Raw genomic sequence first — 17,335 nt, 5'->3', positions numbered from 1 at the left:
TATTTGAAAATGTTTTTCTTTGTAATTTTCTCCATTTTCAAAATCCCATTTAGCGTTGTTTTTGTGAGTCTTTTAGGGGAAAGAGTGAAGGTCTATCGGTTATCACGGTCTCAACCCCGAGGCAGTAGTTTCACTTTTACTTGTCTTTCCAGCCCGAGAATCAGCTCCTTGCGGGCAGGGACTGTGTCTCTCACCGCAGTGTTCTCAGCACCTAGTATAGGGTCTCGCTTTCATGCTCAACATAAATCTCAAACCAAAAAAGCCTTGACTGTCGTTTGACTGCTTGAGATGCTGGAGTGGATCTTTTTAAGCTGTTATAACACTAAGGCTGTGAGCAATACCTATTTTGTTCTGCTTATGGTTTGAACTTATTAACTGGACAAATACTTTGTTATCTTTCTGGCAGGCCCTGGGCTGTCCAGTGGTGCAGAGCACACACATTCTGTTCTCACGGCATACTGATATTTACAGAGTTTTTGTTATATTCATCCTTAGAGCAGACTAGAAGATGTCTTACAAACTATTTATTAGAGACCTAGGTACCTTGAAATAGTCTTTTTTTTGAGACAGAGTCTCACTCCATTGCCAGGCTGGAGTGCAGTGGCACGACGTTGGCCCATTGCAACCTCTGCCTTCTGGGTTCAAGCGATTCTCCTGCCTCAGCCTCCCGAGTATTTAGGACTACAGGCATGAGCCACCATGCCCAGCTAATTTTTATATTTTTAGTGTAGATGGGGTTTCACCATGTTGGCCAGGATGGTCTTGCTCTCTTAACCACATGATCCATCCGCCTTGCTGGGATTATAGGTGTGAGCCACCGTGCCTGGCCACCTTGAAATACTCTTGTACTATTGGATGTACTAAAAGCTCTCTCTTTATCTTGCAGGTGGTCACCATGGGCCTTTTCCGTACTATTGCTTTGTTTTACCTTGGAAGTTTTGACAGCATAGTTCGTCGCTGTATGATGCAGAGAGAAAAATCTGAAATTGCAAATAAAACTGCCTAATTCTTCTTACCCTTGGAAGAAGACTGTTTCCAAATAATTTGAACAGCTTGCTGCTAAATGGGACTCAATTTTTGACCAATAGACACTTATATATTGTTTTTGAATATCACATTGGACCAGTGCTCTTCAGAAATGTGGCTGCAAGCAAGGAGCTAGAAGTTCACCTCCTGACAATATTATTAGTACTATGCAAATATGGAATAGGAGACCATTTGATTTCCTAGGCTTTGAGGTAGAGAGGTGATGGTATGAGAATTAATAGCATGTCAACAAGGTGAAGAACAGGATTCCAGAATGATCATTCAATTTTTTTCTATTTATTCTTTTTTGTCCCCCCTAGAGATTAAGTCCAGAAATGTACTTTATGGCACATAAAGAAATCTTGAGGACTTCCTTTAAACCTTCCATAAAAAACAGTTTTGGGTTTCTAGGGTTTTTTTTTTCTTTTTAACTTGGTGTATTTTATTCAAGATAAGTTGGACCCATTGCCAGCGAGTCTGAATGTCACTAACAGCTCTGTGTTGTGCTCAGCACTCACTCTGCTGCTGGTGGAAACTCATGACCTCTCTCTCTCTTTGATCCCATAAAGATACGAGGGGGATGAGAGAGGGCAGTGCAATGGGAGGTAAAGAGATGTTTTCTAGTTGGAAAAGCAATGCTTTCTTGTCTTTAGACTGAAATGCTGAGGGAACGTTTCATTTCTCATTCATCAGGAAAGGCAGCCTCCTTAAATGTTTTCAGAAGAGCGATAAAATCTAGAAACTTCAGAATTTACAATTCCTTCAATAGCCATGATGACCTGAAGTTCACCTACTCCATTTTAGCCTCCATTTGTTCTTCCCATCTCTTCCTTTCCAATTTTGCTTATACTGCTGTAATATTTTTGTAAAAAAAAAAAAAAAAAAAGGGAGAAGAAAAAAAAGACCAGCTAAAATTTTTTTGACTTGACTTTTTAACTTAATTCATGAATTAATTAAAACAAATGAAAAAATTAAAAAGTGTGACATTTTTCTCAGAGCATATATGTAGCTTTTAGGAAGGGCTGATGATAATAAGACGTTTACCCATTAAGAAAAAAAGGCTGATTTTGAAGAGGCTCGCTTTTGAAATAAAATGATCACCTGTTCTTTCTGTGACTCTCCCGCTGAGCCTGCAGGCATCATCTTCATACCACGTGCTAAGGAAGCCCACTCATTACTGTAACTCTGTAGCCCTGGAGGCCCTCTTGGCCCCTGCATGATGTTTCCAGGTTATGGGATCTGTGTTCGTTGGATTTCTACAGCAAGTGCCTCTGATGAGTGTTAGCCAGCATTCCCTGTTGCATCCTGTTTGTCGTTCGTACTCGTCTTCCTTGCATATGTGGTAGCACATTCCGTTCACTTCGGTGAGAAAAGACCTCTGTTTTTGAAGAGGAAACTTTCTTAAATTGTAAAATAAAACTTAAAAAACAAAAACTCTATACAAAAATTTAAGACCTAAAAATTATAGCAAACCTTTTTTTGCTCCTTTTTGAAGCTCTTGACTTTAAATGATTTAACTTTTTAAAGATGTTTTATGGCTTTAACCCATGGTATCTTTTTATTAAGATCTGAAAATAGCATATTTAAATACTAATAGATAGAGAATAAATTATTGTTTAATGTACAAATTGCCTGGAATGATTTCATTGCAGCTTATGAGGTTGGGTTGATGCCAAAATGGTTTCATAAATCTTTCAGTCTTTTAGAGCCAAAGTTTACAGATTATATTGAGTTGCAATGTACAGCTGCTAAAATGGAATCATAGCTTTTCATAATTTGCAGAAAACAATTACATTAATGTCTAGATGTTTCTCAATTTTATTCTTTTCTCATAAATGTTCCTTGAATGTTGGCACCTTCTACTGCTGATCTATATTAGAATCTAGTCCAAGATGGTGTCTGATTTAATAACATTAGTTATTTCAATATATTTTTTTCAAATTATCCTCATAGAACCTGTCACCTCCAGTGAGACTGTAATCTACTACCTGAATAAATGTAAGAGTGCCTGTTAAGAGCCCTTGTTTTGGGGCAGAAGACAATTGTCCCTATCCCAATTTCCACTAAAATATGAGATCAGATTTGTGGAGACCATCATGTCAGGGAAGAAATTTCCTTGTCAGAGACGTTAAAGGGCTGCAGTCCCTTACCAAAAAACTTGGAAATCTAAGTTAGTTTTTTTTTGTTTTTTTGTTTTTGTTTTTTCTCAATTTGATACCGTAATTCATTTAGCAGCAAAAGGAGACTTGAACGGATGTGAGAATATTGTACTTTTTATTTATGCTACTTCATTGTGACTATTAATTTTCCCTGAAGAAATATCCATGGATTTGATTATAGGTATTCCCCTAGATGCTGTGGAGGTGTTTTGTAATAATCAAAATATGCCCATATTGCCGTTTTTATTTGTTTGTTTGTTTGAGACAAAGTTTCACTCTGTTGCCCAGGCTGGAATGCAGTAGTGTGATATCGGCTCACTGCAACCTCCACCTCCTGGGTTCAAGCAATTCTGCTGCCTCAGCCCCCTAAGTAGCTGGGATTACAGGCATGCACCACCACGCCTGGGCAATTTTTGCATTTTTAGTAGAGATGGGGTTTCACCATGTTGGTCAGGCCGGTCTCGAACTCCTGACTTTGTGATCCGCCTGCCTCAGCCTCCCAAACTGCTGGGATTACAGGTGTGAGCCACTGTGCCCAGCCCATATTGCCTTTTTAAAACCCCAAAGATTATGAATTCTGAAACATATCCAGCCCAAAGGGCTTTGGATAAGGGGTTGTAGGCATTTAAGCAGCCTCCCACAATGGGCTGACTTCATCCAAAACATGAAAATATTACAAAGCAAATTCTATTTTTTATATTTTTTGGTTCAATGCTTGAACAACTTGTTTTTCTGCTGGGGGGAAAAAAACCTTGAGTGTGATTGTTATGGAGACTAATGACTTTGTTTTTTTAAAGGATCACATTGATTCAACACCTTCTATTCGACCCAGAAGTGGGTAAATATTACCTATGGCAGTAAATGTTTAATTATAATTCTGTTTAAATGTTGGCTTTCTGTATGTAGCCAAGAACAGCTCATTTCGTGAATTTCAGTTTTTAAATGCCTGCTTTTTAATTTGGTTGTATTATTTTATTATAATGTATTTGTAAGTATATTAAAAAATTAACATCATTCAGCCATAAAAATCCTCAAATATGTTCAAGGACTTAATAATTGAAAAATATATAGGAAACAATCCTTATTTCTTTTTACAAAAACAAAATCATGGAAATTATTCTTTCTTTTTTTAAATTTTTTTTATCTTTTTTAATTCTATTTTTTTAATAGAATAAATTATTTTATTCTATATATTTAATTCTAAATCTTTATCTGGGCTGGGTGCAGTGGCTCACGCCTGTAATCCCAGCTCTGAGGCCGAGGCAGAGAATCATGAGATCAGGAGTTTGAGACCAGTCTGGCCAACATGGTGAAACCCCATCTTAACTAAAAATACAAAAAATTAGCTGGGCATGGTGGTGAGTGCCTGTAATCCCCTACTCAGGAGGCTAAGGCAGGAGAATCACTTGAACCTGGGAAGCAGAGGTTGCAGTGAGCTGAGATTGTGCCACTACACTCCAGCCCAGGCAACAGTGCGAGACTCCGTCTCACAAACATATATATATTTATCTGGATCTGTCAGACCATATATTATTGATAGTTGCAAGTGAAATTTTGAGAGGTTGTTTCTAGTGTTTAGATGATGGAAACATTTTGGTAATATTGCTTCAGTTCAAAGAATTATATCTTTTTCTAGAAGAAAGCAACATCATTTTTTTTGCTAAATTATATAAACATTTAATTACATCATGTTCTAACTCACTTGAAGCCACTTATTCATACTCTTTGACATAAGATACTTTGTATATTTCTCATTTCTTTTAGTTCTTAGAGAGTCAGCTTTAAAAAGTACCTGCCGACCATAACCTTCCATATTCTGGACTAAATCTTGCTGTTCGGGTTATACTGCAGTGCAGTGACTGTGGATTTGCTATTTTGAAGGGGAGATAGTAGCTATTATATTTTACAATTGCTTGATATGATAACTCTAAAGACTTTTTCATTGACAAAAGTGCACATGGCTATTTTGATACACAATAGAAGTTGTGTTTGCTACTTTAGAAGCTTTTGTGGCAGAATTGTAACCTAATTTTCATACCTTGTATTTCTGAATCACAACAAAAAAAATAAATGGGAACAAGACTTACAGATTTGAAAACTTATTTTTCTGGAAATTCGTGTAACAGACCATTTAAGCAAAACATAAATGCTTTTAATTATGTTATTCTGACTTTGCATCTAAGCATTTCACCAGGTCTAATTTTTATCATTTTTTAGAAGTAATATTTTTGGAGTAAATACGTGGTGTTCTGAGCTCTTGTTTCCTGTATGTTCTTTGTGTCACTATGATGTGGGATATATGAGTAGAAGTTTAAGAAATGTGAATTTAGCAAAATTTCTTAAATAATTATGTTTTCTATACAAATATGTTTCTCATGCCTTAAACTAAATTAACCTGCATATTCCAACCATGTAATATTGCCTAGATCCTGACAGGCACCAAATTATACAAGACTGATATGGAAAAGAACACACCTTCATATTTATCAGTTCGTAAATAGAATCGTTTTGGAATATTGCGAAGAGATTTCTTGGACATTGTGGTTTGCACACTTAAACTTTTTCTTTTTTCTTTTCTTTTCTTTTTTTTTTTTTTTTGAATGGGGGTCTCGCTCTGTCGCCCAGGCTGGAATGCAATAGCGTGCTGTCAGCTTAATGCAACCTCCACCTCCTGGGTTGAAGCTATTCTCCTGCCTTAGCCTCCTGAGTGGTTGGGATTATAGGCTCGTGCCACCACACCCGGCTAATTTTTGCATTTTTAGTAGAGATGGGTTTTTACCATGTTGGCCAGACTGGTCTTGAACTCCTGACCTCATGATCCACCCACCTCGGCCTCCCAAAGTGCTGGGATTACAGAAGGGAGCCACTGTACCCAGCCACCTTTATTTACACCTGAGCAATTTACATAATAAATAAATGGCATGTGATATTATTTCTATAATATTTGTTTAGATATTTAAAAGAAAAAAATTATGTTTTGATTTCTGTTACACTCCTGATTTTATGACCTCTATTTTGCCTCATCCATCATATATTTGTTTGGTACCAATGATGAGCTGGGGATACAGTTCTACATCAACGATTGTTCCTTCCTCATGGCAATTACATTTCTTGTTTCTTCACCTTCCCCCTTCCTTCATCCCTTGGGTGGCTCTGCTATATCCTTACAAGTCTCTTAGAGAGGAACCACTCCCCATTTTCTTCTTTGGCTTGGAACCTCTGAATTTTAGGCTTCAAATATTTGTATCCCAAGCACTGTTCTAAGCTGGAAAGGCTCCAAGGAAAAATATGATCCCTACCCTCAAATAGTTTATAGTCTAGTGAGAAGAACATTTGCAGAGATTACCCTGTGATCTGAGAATAGCAGCGATTAAGATGTCATAACCAACACTGAAAACTTAACAGGTGCCAGTCACTTGTGAGTGCTTTACATGTATTAACCCACTGAAATCACACGCTAACCCCAAGAGTAGTACTATTTATATTTCCATGTCATAAATGAGGGAACAGGAACAGAAAACTTAAATACTTGGCTCAAGGTCACAGCTTCTCAGTGGTGACGCCAGGATGAGAATCTTGATGCTGATTTTTAGGCTTCGAGCCTCTGTACTAAATGTCTTCTAGCAGCACAGATGGAATGTCAAGACAGCCCAGGAGCAGCAGGGATGGCTTCATAGAGGAGGAAGTTCTTCAGCCAAAACTAGAGGAATGAATTTGCCAGGTGAAAAAAGTTGGGCACAGTTCAGGGAGACTAGCGGATGTGCAAAGGCAGAAGACGTGAGAGACCTTGGCATATTCCAGCAACCACAAAAAGTGGATATAGCTGCAAGAGGGAAAAAGGAAGAAATGAGGGGCAGGGAGGAGGGTAGCAAAGGCGTGGGTCAGACCATGCCATGTGAAGGGTTAAGATTTTAGGTTTTCAGGAACTTTGAGCAGAAATATGAAATAGCCAGATTTTAGCTTTACTGAGGTCACGGTAGCCCTTGAAACTCAGTTCTAGTGCTGCTGTGTCTTTAGGCCTTGGAGTCAACAATCCTCATTAGTTTTTAAAATATCACATTAGATACATATTGTGATGGGTTGAATTGTGTCACCCCAAAAGATATTTAAATTCTGCCACCAGTACCTGTGAATATGACCTTATATTTGGAAATAAGGTCTGTGCAGATGCAGTCAAGTTAAGATGAGGTTCCTGGGATGGGCCGGAATCCAATATTATGACCGGTGACCTCAGAAGAACAGGAGAAGCAGAACCGCACAGGTCATGGCAGAGGCAGAGATGAGTGATGAGGCTGCAAGCCAAGGAACCTCAGGGATTGCTGGCCACCACGAGAAGCTTGGGAGAGGCAAGAACAGACTGTACCCAGAGCTTCAGAGGGAGCCTGGGCCTGCTGTCACCTGGCTTTTGGATTTCCAGCCTACATAGCTATGAGAGAATAAATTTCTGCTGTTTTAAGCTACCTAGTTTGGTATTTTGACATGGCAGCTGTAGGAAACAAATATATTAACGTTAAATTTTAGAATTATGTTCATTATCAATACCTTGGAGATGTGCTCTGTGCTAAATAGCATAAGAGAATAAAAGTTAGTTGTTGAAGATGGCACCGGAAGCGAAGAAGGAAGCTCCTGCCCCTCCTAAAGCCGAAGCCAAAGCGAAGCCTTTAAAGGCCAAGAAGGCAGTGTTGAAAGGTGTCCACAGCCACAAAAAAAAAGATCTGCACGTCACCCACCTTCCGGTGGCCCAAGACACTGCGACTCTGGAGGCAGCCCAAATATCCTCGGAAGAGCGCCCCCAGGAGAAACAAACTGGACCACTATGCTGTCATCAAGTTTCCGCTGACCACTGAGTCTGCCATGAAGAAGACAGAAGACAACAACACACTTGTGTTCATTGTGGATGTTAAAGCCAACAAGCACCAGATCAAACAGGCTGTGAAGAAGCTCTATGACATTGATGTGGCCAAGGTCAACACCCTGATTCGGCCTGATGGAGAGAAGAAGGCATATGTTCGACTGGCTCCTGATTACGATGCTTTGGATGTTGCCAACAAAATTGGGATCATCTAAACTGAGTCCAGCTGGCTAATTCTAAATATATGTATATCTTTTCACCATAAAAAAAAAAAAGTTAAATGTAAGAATGTAAATTATTTCACCTATCCCCCTCAGTACTGTGTTTGGTTCTGTCACTGCCATTTCAGTCCAATGAGAGCAGCAGGCATCAGAAAAATAGACAAATTCCTACTCTTAGCTTATTTCACTTTAAACACCAAGTTATTGATTAGGAAAAAAAATCACAAGTTAATTTTCTATGCTTGCCATTATAAACAAGTAAATATTATTTGTCCACTATTAAACTTGTACAACAGAATGATTTATCTGTAGTTAATTGCCTAGTTTCAAAGGTTATTGGTCAATTATTCAGATTTTCTTTTTTTAGTTTTAGGATCCATCTAAGTTAGGGTGTTAAGTTAGGTGGGTTTCTAAGTTAAACCAATGCTTATCTTAGAAACCAGAAGAGTTTTCTGGTTATGATAAGAATGACTTTCAGGCACAGAGTGGATGACTTGGATGTGATCACTTACGGCAGATGACAGGCTCTGAAGCAAAAATGGTTGGGAAAAAATAGCATGACTGGGGCTTATCTAATGCTTGCTGGCGATGTATGCAAACCATCTGAAAGAGCATGGCATTATTTGCCACAAGAGTTTATAATATACAAGACACTTGAAATTGGAAACTAGCGTTTTGGATTGCTAATCTAAGCCTGTAAGAAGGTTTTTTTTTTTTTTTTTTGGAGACAGTCTTGCTCTGTTGCCAGGCTGGAGTGCAGTGTACAATCTCAGCTCACTGCAACCTCTGACTCCCTGGTTCAAGTGATTATCCTGCCTAGCCTCCCTAGTAGCTGGGATTACAGACACATGCCACCACACCCAGCTAATTTTTGTATTTTTAGTAAAGACGGGGTTTCATGATGTTGGCCAGAATGTTCTCGATCTCCTGACCTTGTGATCCACCCACGTCAGCCTCCCAAAGTGCTGGGATTACAGACATGAGCCACTGTGCCTGGCCAAGAAGTTATTTTTTAAGCAGTTCATTTTTATTGTATGCAAACTATATGGACTACTTGTTTTTACTGTCTCTAGTCAGCTCATTTTATTTATGAATTAATTTCCATTTCAGGTGGGGTCATGGTTTATATATTTAACTCTTTCATCTGACCTATTAGTTGTCAATATTCTCAGTTAATAGTCTCATTCTACCAACATTTTCAATAAAAAGTTTAATATCTGGGAAGATTTGATACATACACACACACACACACACACACACACACACTTTTTTATTTTTATTTATTATTATTTTTTTTTGAGACAGGTTATTGCTCTGACACCCAGGCTGCAGTGCAGTGGCGTGATCACAACTCACTACAGCCTCCACCTCCTGGGCTGGTGATCCTCCTGCCTCAGCCTTTCAAGTAGATGTGACTACAGGCATGCACCACCATGGCTAGCTTATTTTTGTATTTTTTGTGGAGACGGGATTTTGCCATGTTGTCCAGGCTGTTCTCCAACTCCTGGCTTCAAGCAGTCCACCCACCTCAGCCTCCCAAAGTGCTGAGATTACAGGCATGAGCCACCATGCCTGGCTGATACGTACCCATATTAAACATTAGTATGTTCATATTAGAATAATGTACCTTTTGAATTTTATAAACTTGGGGAACACTTATATCGATGGATGAAGCGAACTTTCTTGGATGGATGAAGAATAACACTGTGAAACAACCAGTAGGTGGCGAAAACTGGCAATAAAAAGCTTTTTGTTTGGTGGCGTGGGGAATGAAGACCGAAAGAAAACACAGGCCTTTCAGACTCGATACAATCTCCATTCCCTGCATCTTGTTTTTTTTTCTCTTCCTGGTGCCACGCTACTTGTAGGATCCAACCAGCCTAAGCTGCCAAAAGGGTCATCCATTGGCTCTTACAAGTGGAAAACATCTTGGAAAGTGAAAAGTCCACTGTGCATGTTTGGAAGGTCGTTGGAAGGTCTCAGGCACAGATCTAGGATTCAAATCCAGTTACTCCTCCCTCAGGCTGGTGTTCGCTCCCCTGCCTCAGCATTGCCCAAAGACGAATCGTCAATGTCACATACTTCCTGAGAATACTTGCCCTTATGCTTTAAAATGGAATCTAATATACATGGAATCTGAACACAGGAATGGGTTCACTCTTTCAATTGAAAGAGTACCTAGAACATTCCAAGGAATATATAACCCTAGTTGAAGACTGCAATACAGACCTGTCTCAAGGCTGATTATAGCCAAGATGCCACATAAGGAATTAGTCTGGGAAAATCCATAGGGTGAGACTCTACGGGAGCAAAGGCAGGCAAAACTCACGAAGCTTTTCTTTATCTGGGAATAGGGGATCTGTTTCTGCAACTGCTCCCGTTGCAGAAATAGTTTATTTTGCAGGTCTGTCCTATCATTTCCTCACTCATGTGCTGAGTATTAGAAGCTTGAACGCTTTCAATTCCTCTTAGATAATTTGGGGGCCTTGCGCTTTCAAGATTTCTCAACCATAATGTTGTGGAATTGGCATGAATTTATGTGAGAACATATATTCCAGGTCAATTTATACCCAGTGTCTATCCAGACCAGAACACCTCCCATGTGCATAAAAGGGACTCTGTCCCAATCATCAGTAGGGCAGGAAGGAGGATCTCTTTTCATCCCCTCTTGCCTGGATAAGACATTTGTACCCAGGCACCCATTCCTGTGTGAGAGAAGTTGCCTCTTTGGGTTAATGGGATACGATAAATGAAGAAATAAAATAAAAATACCCGAAAGAGATGGCAATGCTTACAGTCCCAGCTATTCATGAGGCTGAGGTAGGAAAATCCTTTGAGCCCAGGAGTTTGAGTCCAGCCTGGGCAACATAGCAAGAGCTCCCTCTTAAAAAAAATAAAATAAAATAAAATAAAATAAATAAAAAAATAAAAAACCAACTAAGTAAAAATAATTTAAAAATCTGGTGTCCTTTTTTTGGCTTTGCCAAAAAATGCTTTGATTTAGAGTAGGAAGATGTCAGGCCAGGCGCGGTGGCTCACGTCTGTAATCCCAGCACTTTGGGAGGCCGAGGCGGGTGGATCACGAGGTCAGGGATTCGAGACCAGTCTAGCCAATATGGTGAAACCCCGTCTCTAATAAAAATACAAAAATTATCTGGGCGTGGCGGCGTGCGCCTGTAATCCCAGCTACTCAGGAGGCTGAGGCAGGAGAATCGCTTGAACCGGCGAGGCAGAGGTTGCGGTGAGCTGAGATCCGCCACTGCACTCCAGCCTCAGCAACAGAACAAGACTCTTGTCTCAAAAAAAAAAAAAGAAGGCCGGGCGCGGTGGCTCACGTAATCCAGAAAAAAAAAGAAAAAAAAGGATAAAGCATATTTGTACACATTGTAGTATTCATTTGTCATCTTTCTTGATCACAATAATCCATTGTCCCTATATATTTGAACTTGAGCCCTATTAAGCCGCTGTGCTTCTGGTAAACCTTTTCTTTTTTTCTCGGTGCCTTATTTGTCAAAGACTCTTGGAGAGAAAAATAAACACGTGCAACTTGTTTGTCCTCTTGTCCTTTTCTGTTAGGGGCTATTCATGCTGAATTTAAAACTGACTGCGCTTACACACGTCTGCGAGTGTGGATGTGAGTATCTACGTACATCATTTGAGAAAGTGCAGCCACCTAGGATTGGCTACAAGGCAAAGGTGGAGAAAGGTGGAGACCTTTAGGAGCCCACCCACCCAAGCGTTAGGACGGTGGGCCTGAAAGTTACTATGTAGAACTCCTTAGCTTGCAGCCCTAACCCAGTGCAGAACGTGTTACGGACAGAGGAACAACATTGACTTAAATCATTTTAAAGCCCTTGATAACCCCTCGCTGGCCCCTTCTCTGGCGCGCTGAGTTCTGCCTGGCCTTGGCCAAGTACTGGGTATTCAGGTGGACGCCGGCGAGAATGCGCGCGCGTGTGTAGTGCGCGGACACCTAGGAAGCCACTTGAAAGTAAACACCACGCTCGGGGCGTCCCTGGACATTGCTTAAAACATTTCAGAGTCGCCTGTTTTCACCGCAGGGAAGCGCTGAGGTCCCCCTGCTCCGGGGGGGGGGGGGGGGTGGCATTGGCCTGTGTCTTCCCCCGGGGGCAGAGAGCCGGTAACACGGTGTGTGTGTGTGTACGCGCGTGTACACACTCTCACACACGGCTAGAAAGGGTCCAGGCGACACACACACACACTCTCTCTCTCTCTCTCTCTCTTTCTCTCTCTCTCTTTCTCTCACTCGGCTAGAAAGGGTCCAGGCGGTTCCCGGCGCTTTTCCAGCCCTTGTTTTCATGGCGCACCCTCCCGCCAGCCGCCCCCCTCCGCTCTTTGTCGCCGGCCGGGCCGCGTGGGGTTCCCCGGGAGCCCCCACCCACTCGGGGACGCCGGCGACCCCCGAGTCCGCGCCCGGCCCACCACAGGCCTGAGCAGAAGGCCCCGCTCACACCCACCGCGCCGCGGCCGCGCGGGAGGCCTGCGCCGCCCGCGCCACCCACCGGCCAGGCCCGGCGAACGCAGCGGAACGGGCGGGTGGCCGGCCGGGGTGCGCCCTCCCCGGCCGCGGCCCCGCGCGCCATGTGCCCCCGGCGGGGTGCGTAGCTCCCGGGCCCGCCGCGGCGCCTTTAACCTGGGCCAGCGAGCGGGGCGGAGGGGGCGGTCGGGCGGCTCAGAGGAGGGCTCTTTCTTTCTTCTTTTTTTGAATGAACCGTGTGACGTTACGCACAGGAAACCGGTCGGGCTATGCGGAGAATGAAGTAAGAGGACAGGCACCCCCGCCCCGTGCCCGCCCCCTTCCTCCCGCGCCCGCCCCTCCGCGCCGCCCGCCCGCCCGCCGCGCCGCCCGCCCGCCGCTCGCCTTGGCCCCGCCGCGCCGCCGCCGCCGCCGCCGCTGCCAGCGAAGGTGCCGGGGCGCCGGGCCCTCCCCGCCGGCGGCCGTCTGCGCTCGGAGCGGGCTGCGCGGCGGGAGCTCCAGGACGCGGCCGCAGCCAGCGCCGTCGCGCAGGAGCAGGAGGAGGAGAAAGGGTGCGCAGCCCGGAGGCGGGGTGCGCCGGTGGGGTGCAGCGGAAGAGGGGGTCCAGGGGGGAGAACTTCGTAGCAGTCATCCTTTTTAGGAAAAGAGGGAAAAAATAAAACCCTCCCCCACCACCTCCTTCTCCCCACCCCTCGCCGCACCACACACAGCGCGGGCTTCTCGCGCTCGGCACCGGCGGGCCAGGCGCGTCCTGCCTTCATTTATCCAGCAGCTTTTCGGAAAATGCATTTGCTGTTCGGAGTTTAATCAGAAGAGGATTGCTGCCCCAGTCCCCGGCTCCTCCATCGTCCCCCCTCCCCTGTCTCTCTGCCGGGGAGGCGTGAAGCGGTCCCGTGGATAGAGATTCATGCCTGTGCCCGCGCGTGTGTGCGCGCGTGTAAATTGCCGAGAAGGGGAAAACATCACAGGACTTCTGCGAATACCGGACTGAAAATTGTAATTCATCTGCCGCCGCCGCTGCCTTTTTTTCTCGAGCTCTTGAGATCTCCAGTTGGGATTCCTGCGGATTGACATTTCTGTGAAGCAGAAGTCTGGGAATCGATCTGGAAATCCTCCTAATTTTTACTCCCCCTCCCCCCGACTTCTGATTCATTGGGAAGTTTCAAAGCAGCTATAACCGGAGAGTGCTGAAGATTGATGGGATTGTTGCCTTATGCATTTGTTTTGGTTTTACAAAAAAGGAAACTTGACAGAGGATCATGCTGTTCTTAAAAAATACAAGTAAGTTCTCTGCACAGGAAATTGGTTTAATGTAACTTTCAATGAAAACATTTGAGATTTTTTACTTAAAGTGCATTCGAGTAAATTTAATTTCCAGGCAGTTTAATACATTCTTTTTAGCCGTGTTACTTGTAGTGTGTGTGCCCTGCTTTCAGCCAGTGTATACAGGAAAATGCACCTGATTTTTTTAACTTATGAGTTTGTTTTTTCTTTAACCTTTCAGCATCACGGAGGAAGTAGACTGATATAACAATACTTACTACTAATGTGCCTCATGAAATAAAGATCTGAAAGGAATTGGAATAAAAATTTCCTGCATCTCATGCCAAGGGGGAAACACCAGAATCAAGTGTTCCGCGTGACTGAAGACACCCCCTCGTCCAAGAATGCAAAGCACATCCAATAAAATAGCTGGATTATAACTCCTCTTCTTTCTTTGGGGGCCGTGGGGTGGGAGCTGGGGCGAGAGGTGCCATTGGCCCCCGCTGCTTTTCCTCGGGGAAGGATGGCGCAAGCTGGGAGAACAGGGTACGATAACCGGGAGATAGTGATGAAGTACATCCACTATAAGCTGTCGCAGAGGGGCTACGAGTGGGATGCCGGAGATGTGGGCGCCGCGCCCCCAGGGGCCGCCCCCGCGCCGGGCATCTTCTCCTCCCAGCCCGGGCACACGCCCGGTCCCGCCGCGCCCCGGGACCCGGTCGCCAGGACCTCGCCGCCGTCGCCCCCGGCCGCCCCCGCCGCCGCCGCCACGGGGCCTGCGCTCAGCCCGGTGCCACCTGTGGTCCACCTGACCCTCCGCCAGGCCGGCGACGACTTCTCCCGCCGCTACCGCCGCGACTTCGCCGAGATGTCCAGCCAGCTGCACCTGACGCCCTTCACCGCGCGGGGACGCTTTGCCACGGTGGTGGAGGAGCTCTTCAGGGACGGGGTGAACTGGGGGAGGATTGTGGCCTTCTTTGAGTTCGGTGGGGTCATGTGTGTGGAGAGCGTCAACCGGGAGATGTCGCCCCTGGTGGACAACATCGCCCTGTGGATGACCGAGTACCTGAACCGGCACCTGCACACCTGGATCCAGGATAACGGAGGCTGGGTAGGTGCACGTGGTGATGGGAGTCTGGGCTGAGGCCGCAGGTCCGAGATGTGGGGGTTGGAGTGCGGCGGGAGGGCTCCTGGGGTAAGGGGAGGCTGTGGGGCTGGTGAAATAAAATCAGGGTTGTTGCTTCCCGGCGTCCATACCTCTTGCTACGGACAAAGTGCTCTCTCCCAACCCGACTGATGACGCCTGCCATCTAAAAGTCTTTAACTTGCTCGCTAGTTGAGGAGGTCCAGTAGGATGTGGTGGTCAATGGTACCCCTTCAGTGTTTCTCGAGCTGGAGGTCCAGGAGTCCCCAGGACCACAGTTTCCTGGCCTGAGCAGCTCGTTGGGACCCGAGGGAGGTTTCAGGGACTGCTTATGAACCAGATGCCAGGTTGGGTCTTGACAGTCTGCACCCTAAACAAGCTGCCCTGAGACACGACCCTGGTGCACTTACATTTGAGAACACCCCAATGAGAAGAACAGACTCCACAGAAGACTAAGGGTACGCTTTTTCTAACGCGGTACAATTTTCCAAAAGAGGAAAACCAACCTGAGTCCCTTTCCCTGGAAAACGTAGTTGTGTTTGTAAAGAGCTAAGTTGACATTCCAAAGTCCTTACACTGGAATCTCCAGTGTGTTCCATGTTTCCAGTGGGCGTGACGCAGTGTCTTGAGGGCTATTGGTCTATGGCTTTGCTATCTCGTCAGTGACAGAATTTGCATCGGCTACATTCTTTATGTTCTATAATTTCTGTATGAGTTACTAATTTACTAGAATGTTGTTAGAATCTTTTGGTTTTCACCACCTAAAGTCGACCTAATTTTGTGTTCTCCTGAAAAAATTTGCGTCTAGGTATCTATGTACGGCGTAGAAGAATTGATTATTAGCTGTGGATTCTCTCATACCCTGACTTTAGTTGAAGTGATTGATACCTGTGGCTTTGAAGAACATATGTGAGATGATCTTTTTCTGGTGCTGTGCTAGATAGAGCTTTCATCCTTGTACCATACAGTTGTACTTTAGGGGAGAGGTGCAGCTCCTAAGATTCAAGGATTGTAATGGAGAGCTGTATCTCATACCTAAAATGATGAATTTATAAAAAAGTCATTCCTGTCTGAAGTGTTTTTGTTTTTTTGTTTTGTTTTGTTTTGTTTGTTTTTACAGTTTTTGTTTTAATTTGAAGAGTTATCTTTAAAAAAAAAAAGGATGTAATTCATTGCTTCCTTTTATAGTCTCTTGGGAGAATGACTAATGCCATTACTTTATAGGTCCTAACAGGAGAAAAAAGCCTAGAAATGACTGCAAGTGGATTAGATGTCAAGAAGCACACTACATGTTTTTATTACATTTCACAAAGTGTGCTCATATTAAGGGGCCGAATAGAGAAAAGGCCAAGAAAAGTACATGATTGATGGGAACATCTGATCTTATTTGACCAAAGTTGACAAAATATTGATGCCACTGTTTGGTGTTTAAAAGTAAGATGAACTAAAATACCCCAATTTAAATTTCTAAAATTTAAATGCTCTTCTCAAATTGTTTGTTGAGATCTCACATTATCAGATCTTTAGTAATGCTGGAAGAATTTGCTAAAGGGTGAAAAGAATATTTTTGTTAAATATTTGGTTAAGTGGGTGGTTTGATTTTTAATCACCATAACTAAAAAGGTTGGGACTTCCAGACTCCAAAAGGATCCTTTTAAACCAAAGTAAAAATGATTTAATAGTTTTACCATTTCATATTTTCATGAAAAATTCATATTTAAAAATTTTCTTTCTAGTTGAAGGAAATCCAAGGTGGTAACTGGTATCTGTCTATCAAGTAAGTTAATAAAAACATGGGAAACAGAGACACATGATGATAGGACTTAAGATACATCCTTGATAATTGCTGCTGAATTTCAGTGTTATCATCTCATGGAACTGAAGGTTTTTTTTAAGTAAAGCCTCGCTTTTTTCTTTTCTTAAAACAGAGTTTTCATAGTAGGCCTATCTTTGTGGTCAACAGGTATCTGAGGTTGGTAAATGCAGAGGCTACATTTTGTGATGCCAAACCACAATGACATACCATAGAACATGATAAACATTTTTTGACAAAACTGCTTCTAGTAAAAATAAATCATACAGAAGCACAGATGGCTGATGGTAAAATATGTAATAGATATTTCAGAACAGAAATCTGTGAATTTCAGAACAATGCATAGATGGTGACCATAT

At 43.4% G+C, this 17,335-nt stretch overlaps 2 protein-coding genes across 5 annotated transcripts in view; both read left to right on the top strand.

The window, feature by feature from the left end:
* The window catches only part of KDSR (3-ketodihydrosphingosine reductase), a 41,973-nt gene extending 39,301 nt beyond the window's left edge, over nucleotides 1–2,672 (top strand). For all 4 annotated transcript variants that reach the window (XM_032293685.1, XM_032293683.1, XM_032293687.1 and 1 more), the window contains one exon: nucleotides 887–2,672. In XM_032293685.1, the coding sequence (XP_032149576.1) occupies nucleotides 887–1,006 (120 nt within the window). In that variant the 3' untranslated portion in view covers nucleotides 1,007–2,672. The remainder of the gene's footprint in view (nucleotides 1–886) is intronic.
* A 10,499-nt stretch (nucleotides 2,673–13,171) lies between these two features.
* The window catches only part of BCL2 (BCL2 apoptosis regulator), a 199,484-nt gene continuing 195,320 nt past the window's right edge, over nucleotides 13,172–17,335 (top strand). Inside the window, exons 1-2 of the mRNA XM_032293682.1 lie at nucleotides 13,172–14,037; nucleotides 14,261–15,130. Of these exons, the coding sequence (XP_032149573.1) occupies nucleotides 14,543–15,130 (588 nt within the window). The 5' untranslated portion in view covers nucleotides 13,172–14,037; nucleotides 14,261–14,542. The remainder of the gene's footprint in view (nucleotides 14,038–14,260; nucleotides 15,131–17,335) is intronic.

Source organism: Sapajus apella, unplaced genomic scaffold (genome assembly GCF_009761245.1).
Source record: "Sapajus apella isolate SASKATOON/1434 unplaced genomic scaffold, GSC_monkey_1.0 scaffold30, whole genome shotgun sequence".
NCBI classification, from domain to species: domain Eukaryota; kingdom Metazoa; phylum Chordata; class Mammalia; order Primates; family Cebidae; genus Sapajus; species Sapajus apella.
The sequence above is the reverse complement of the archived record's forward strand: the minus strand, read 5'-3'. Positions and strand labels throughout refer to the sequence as shown.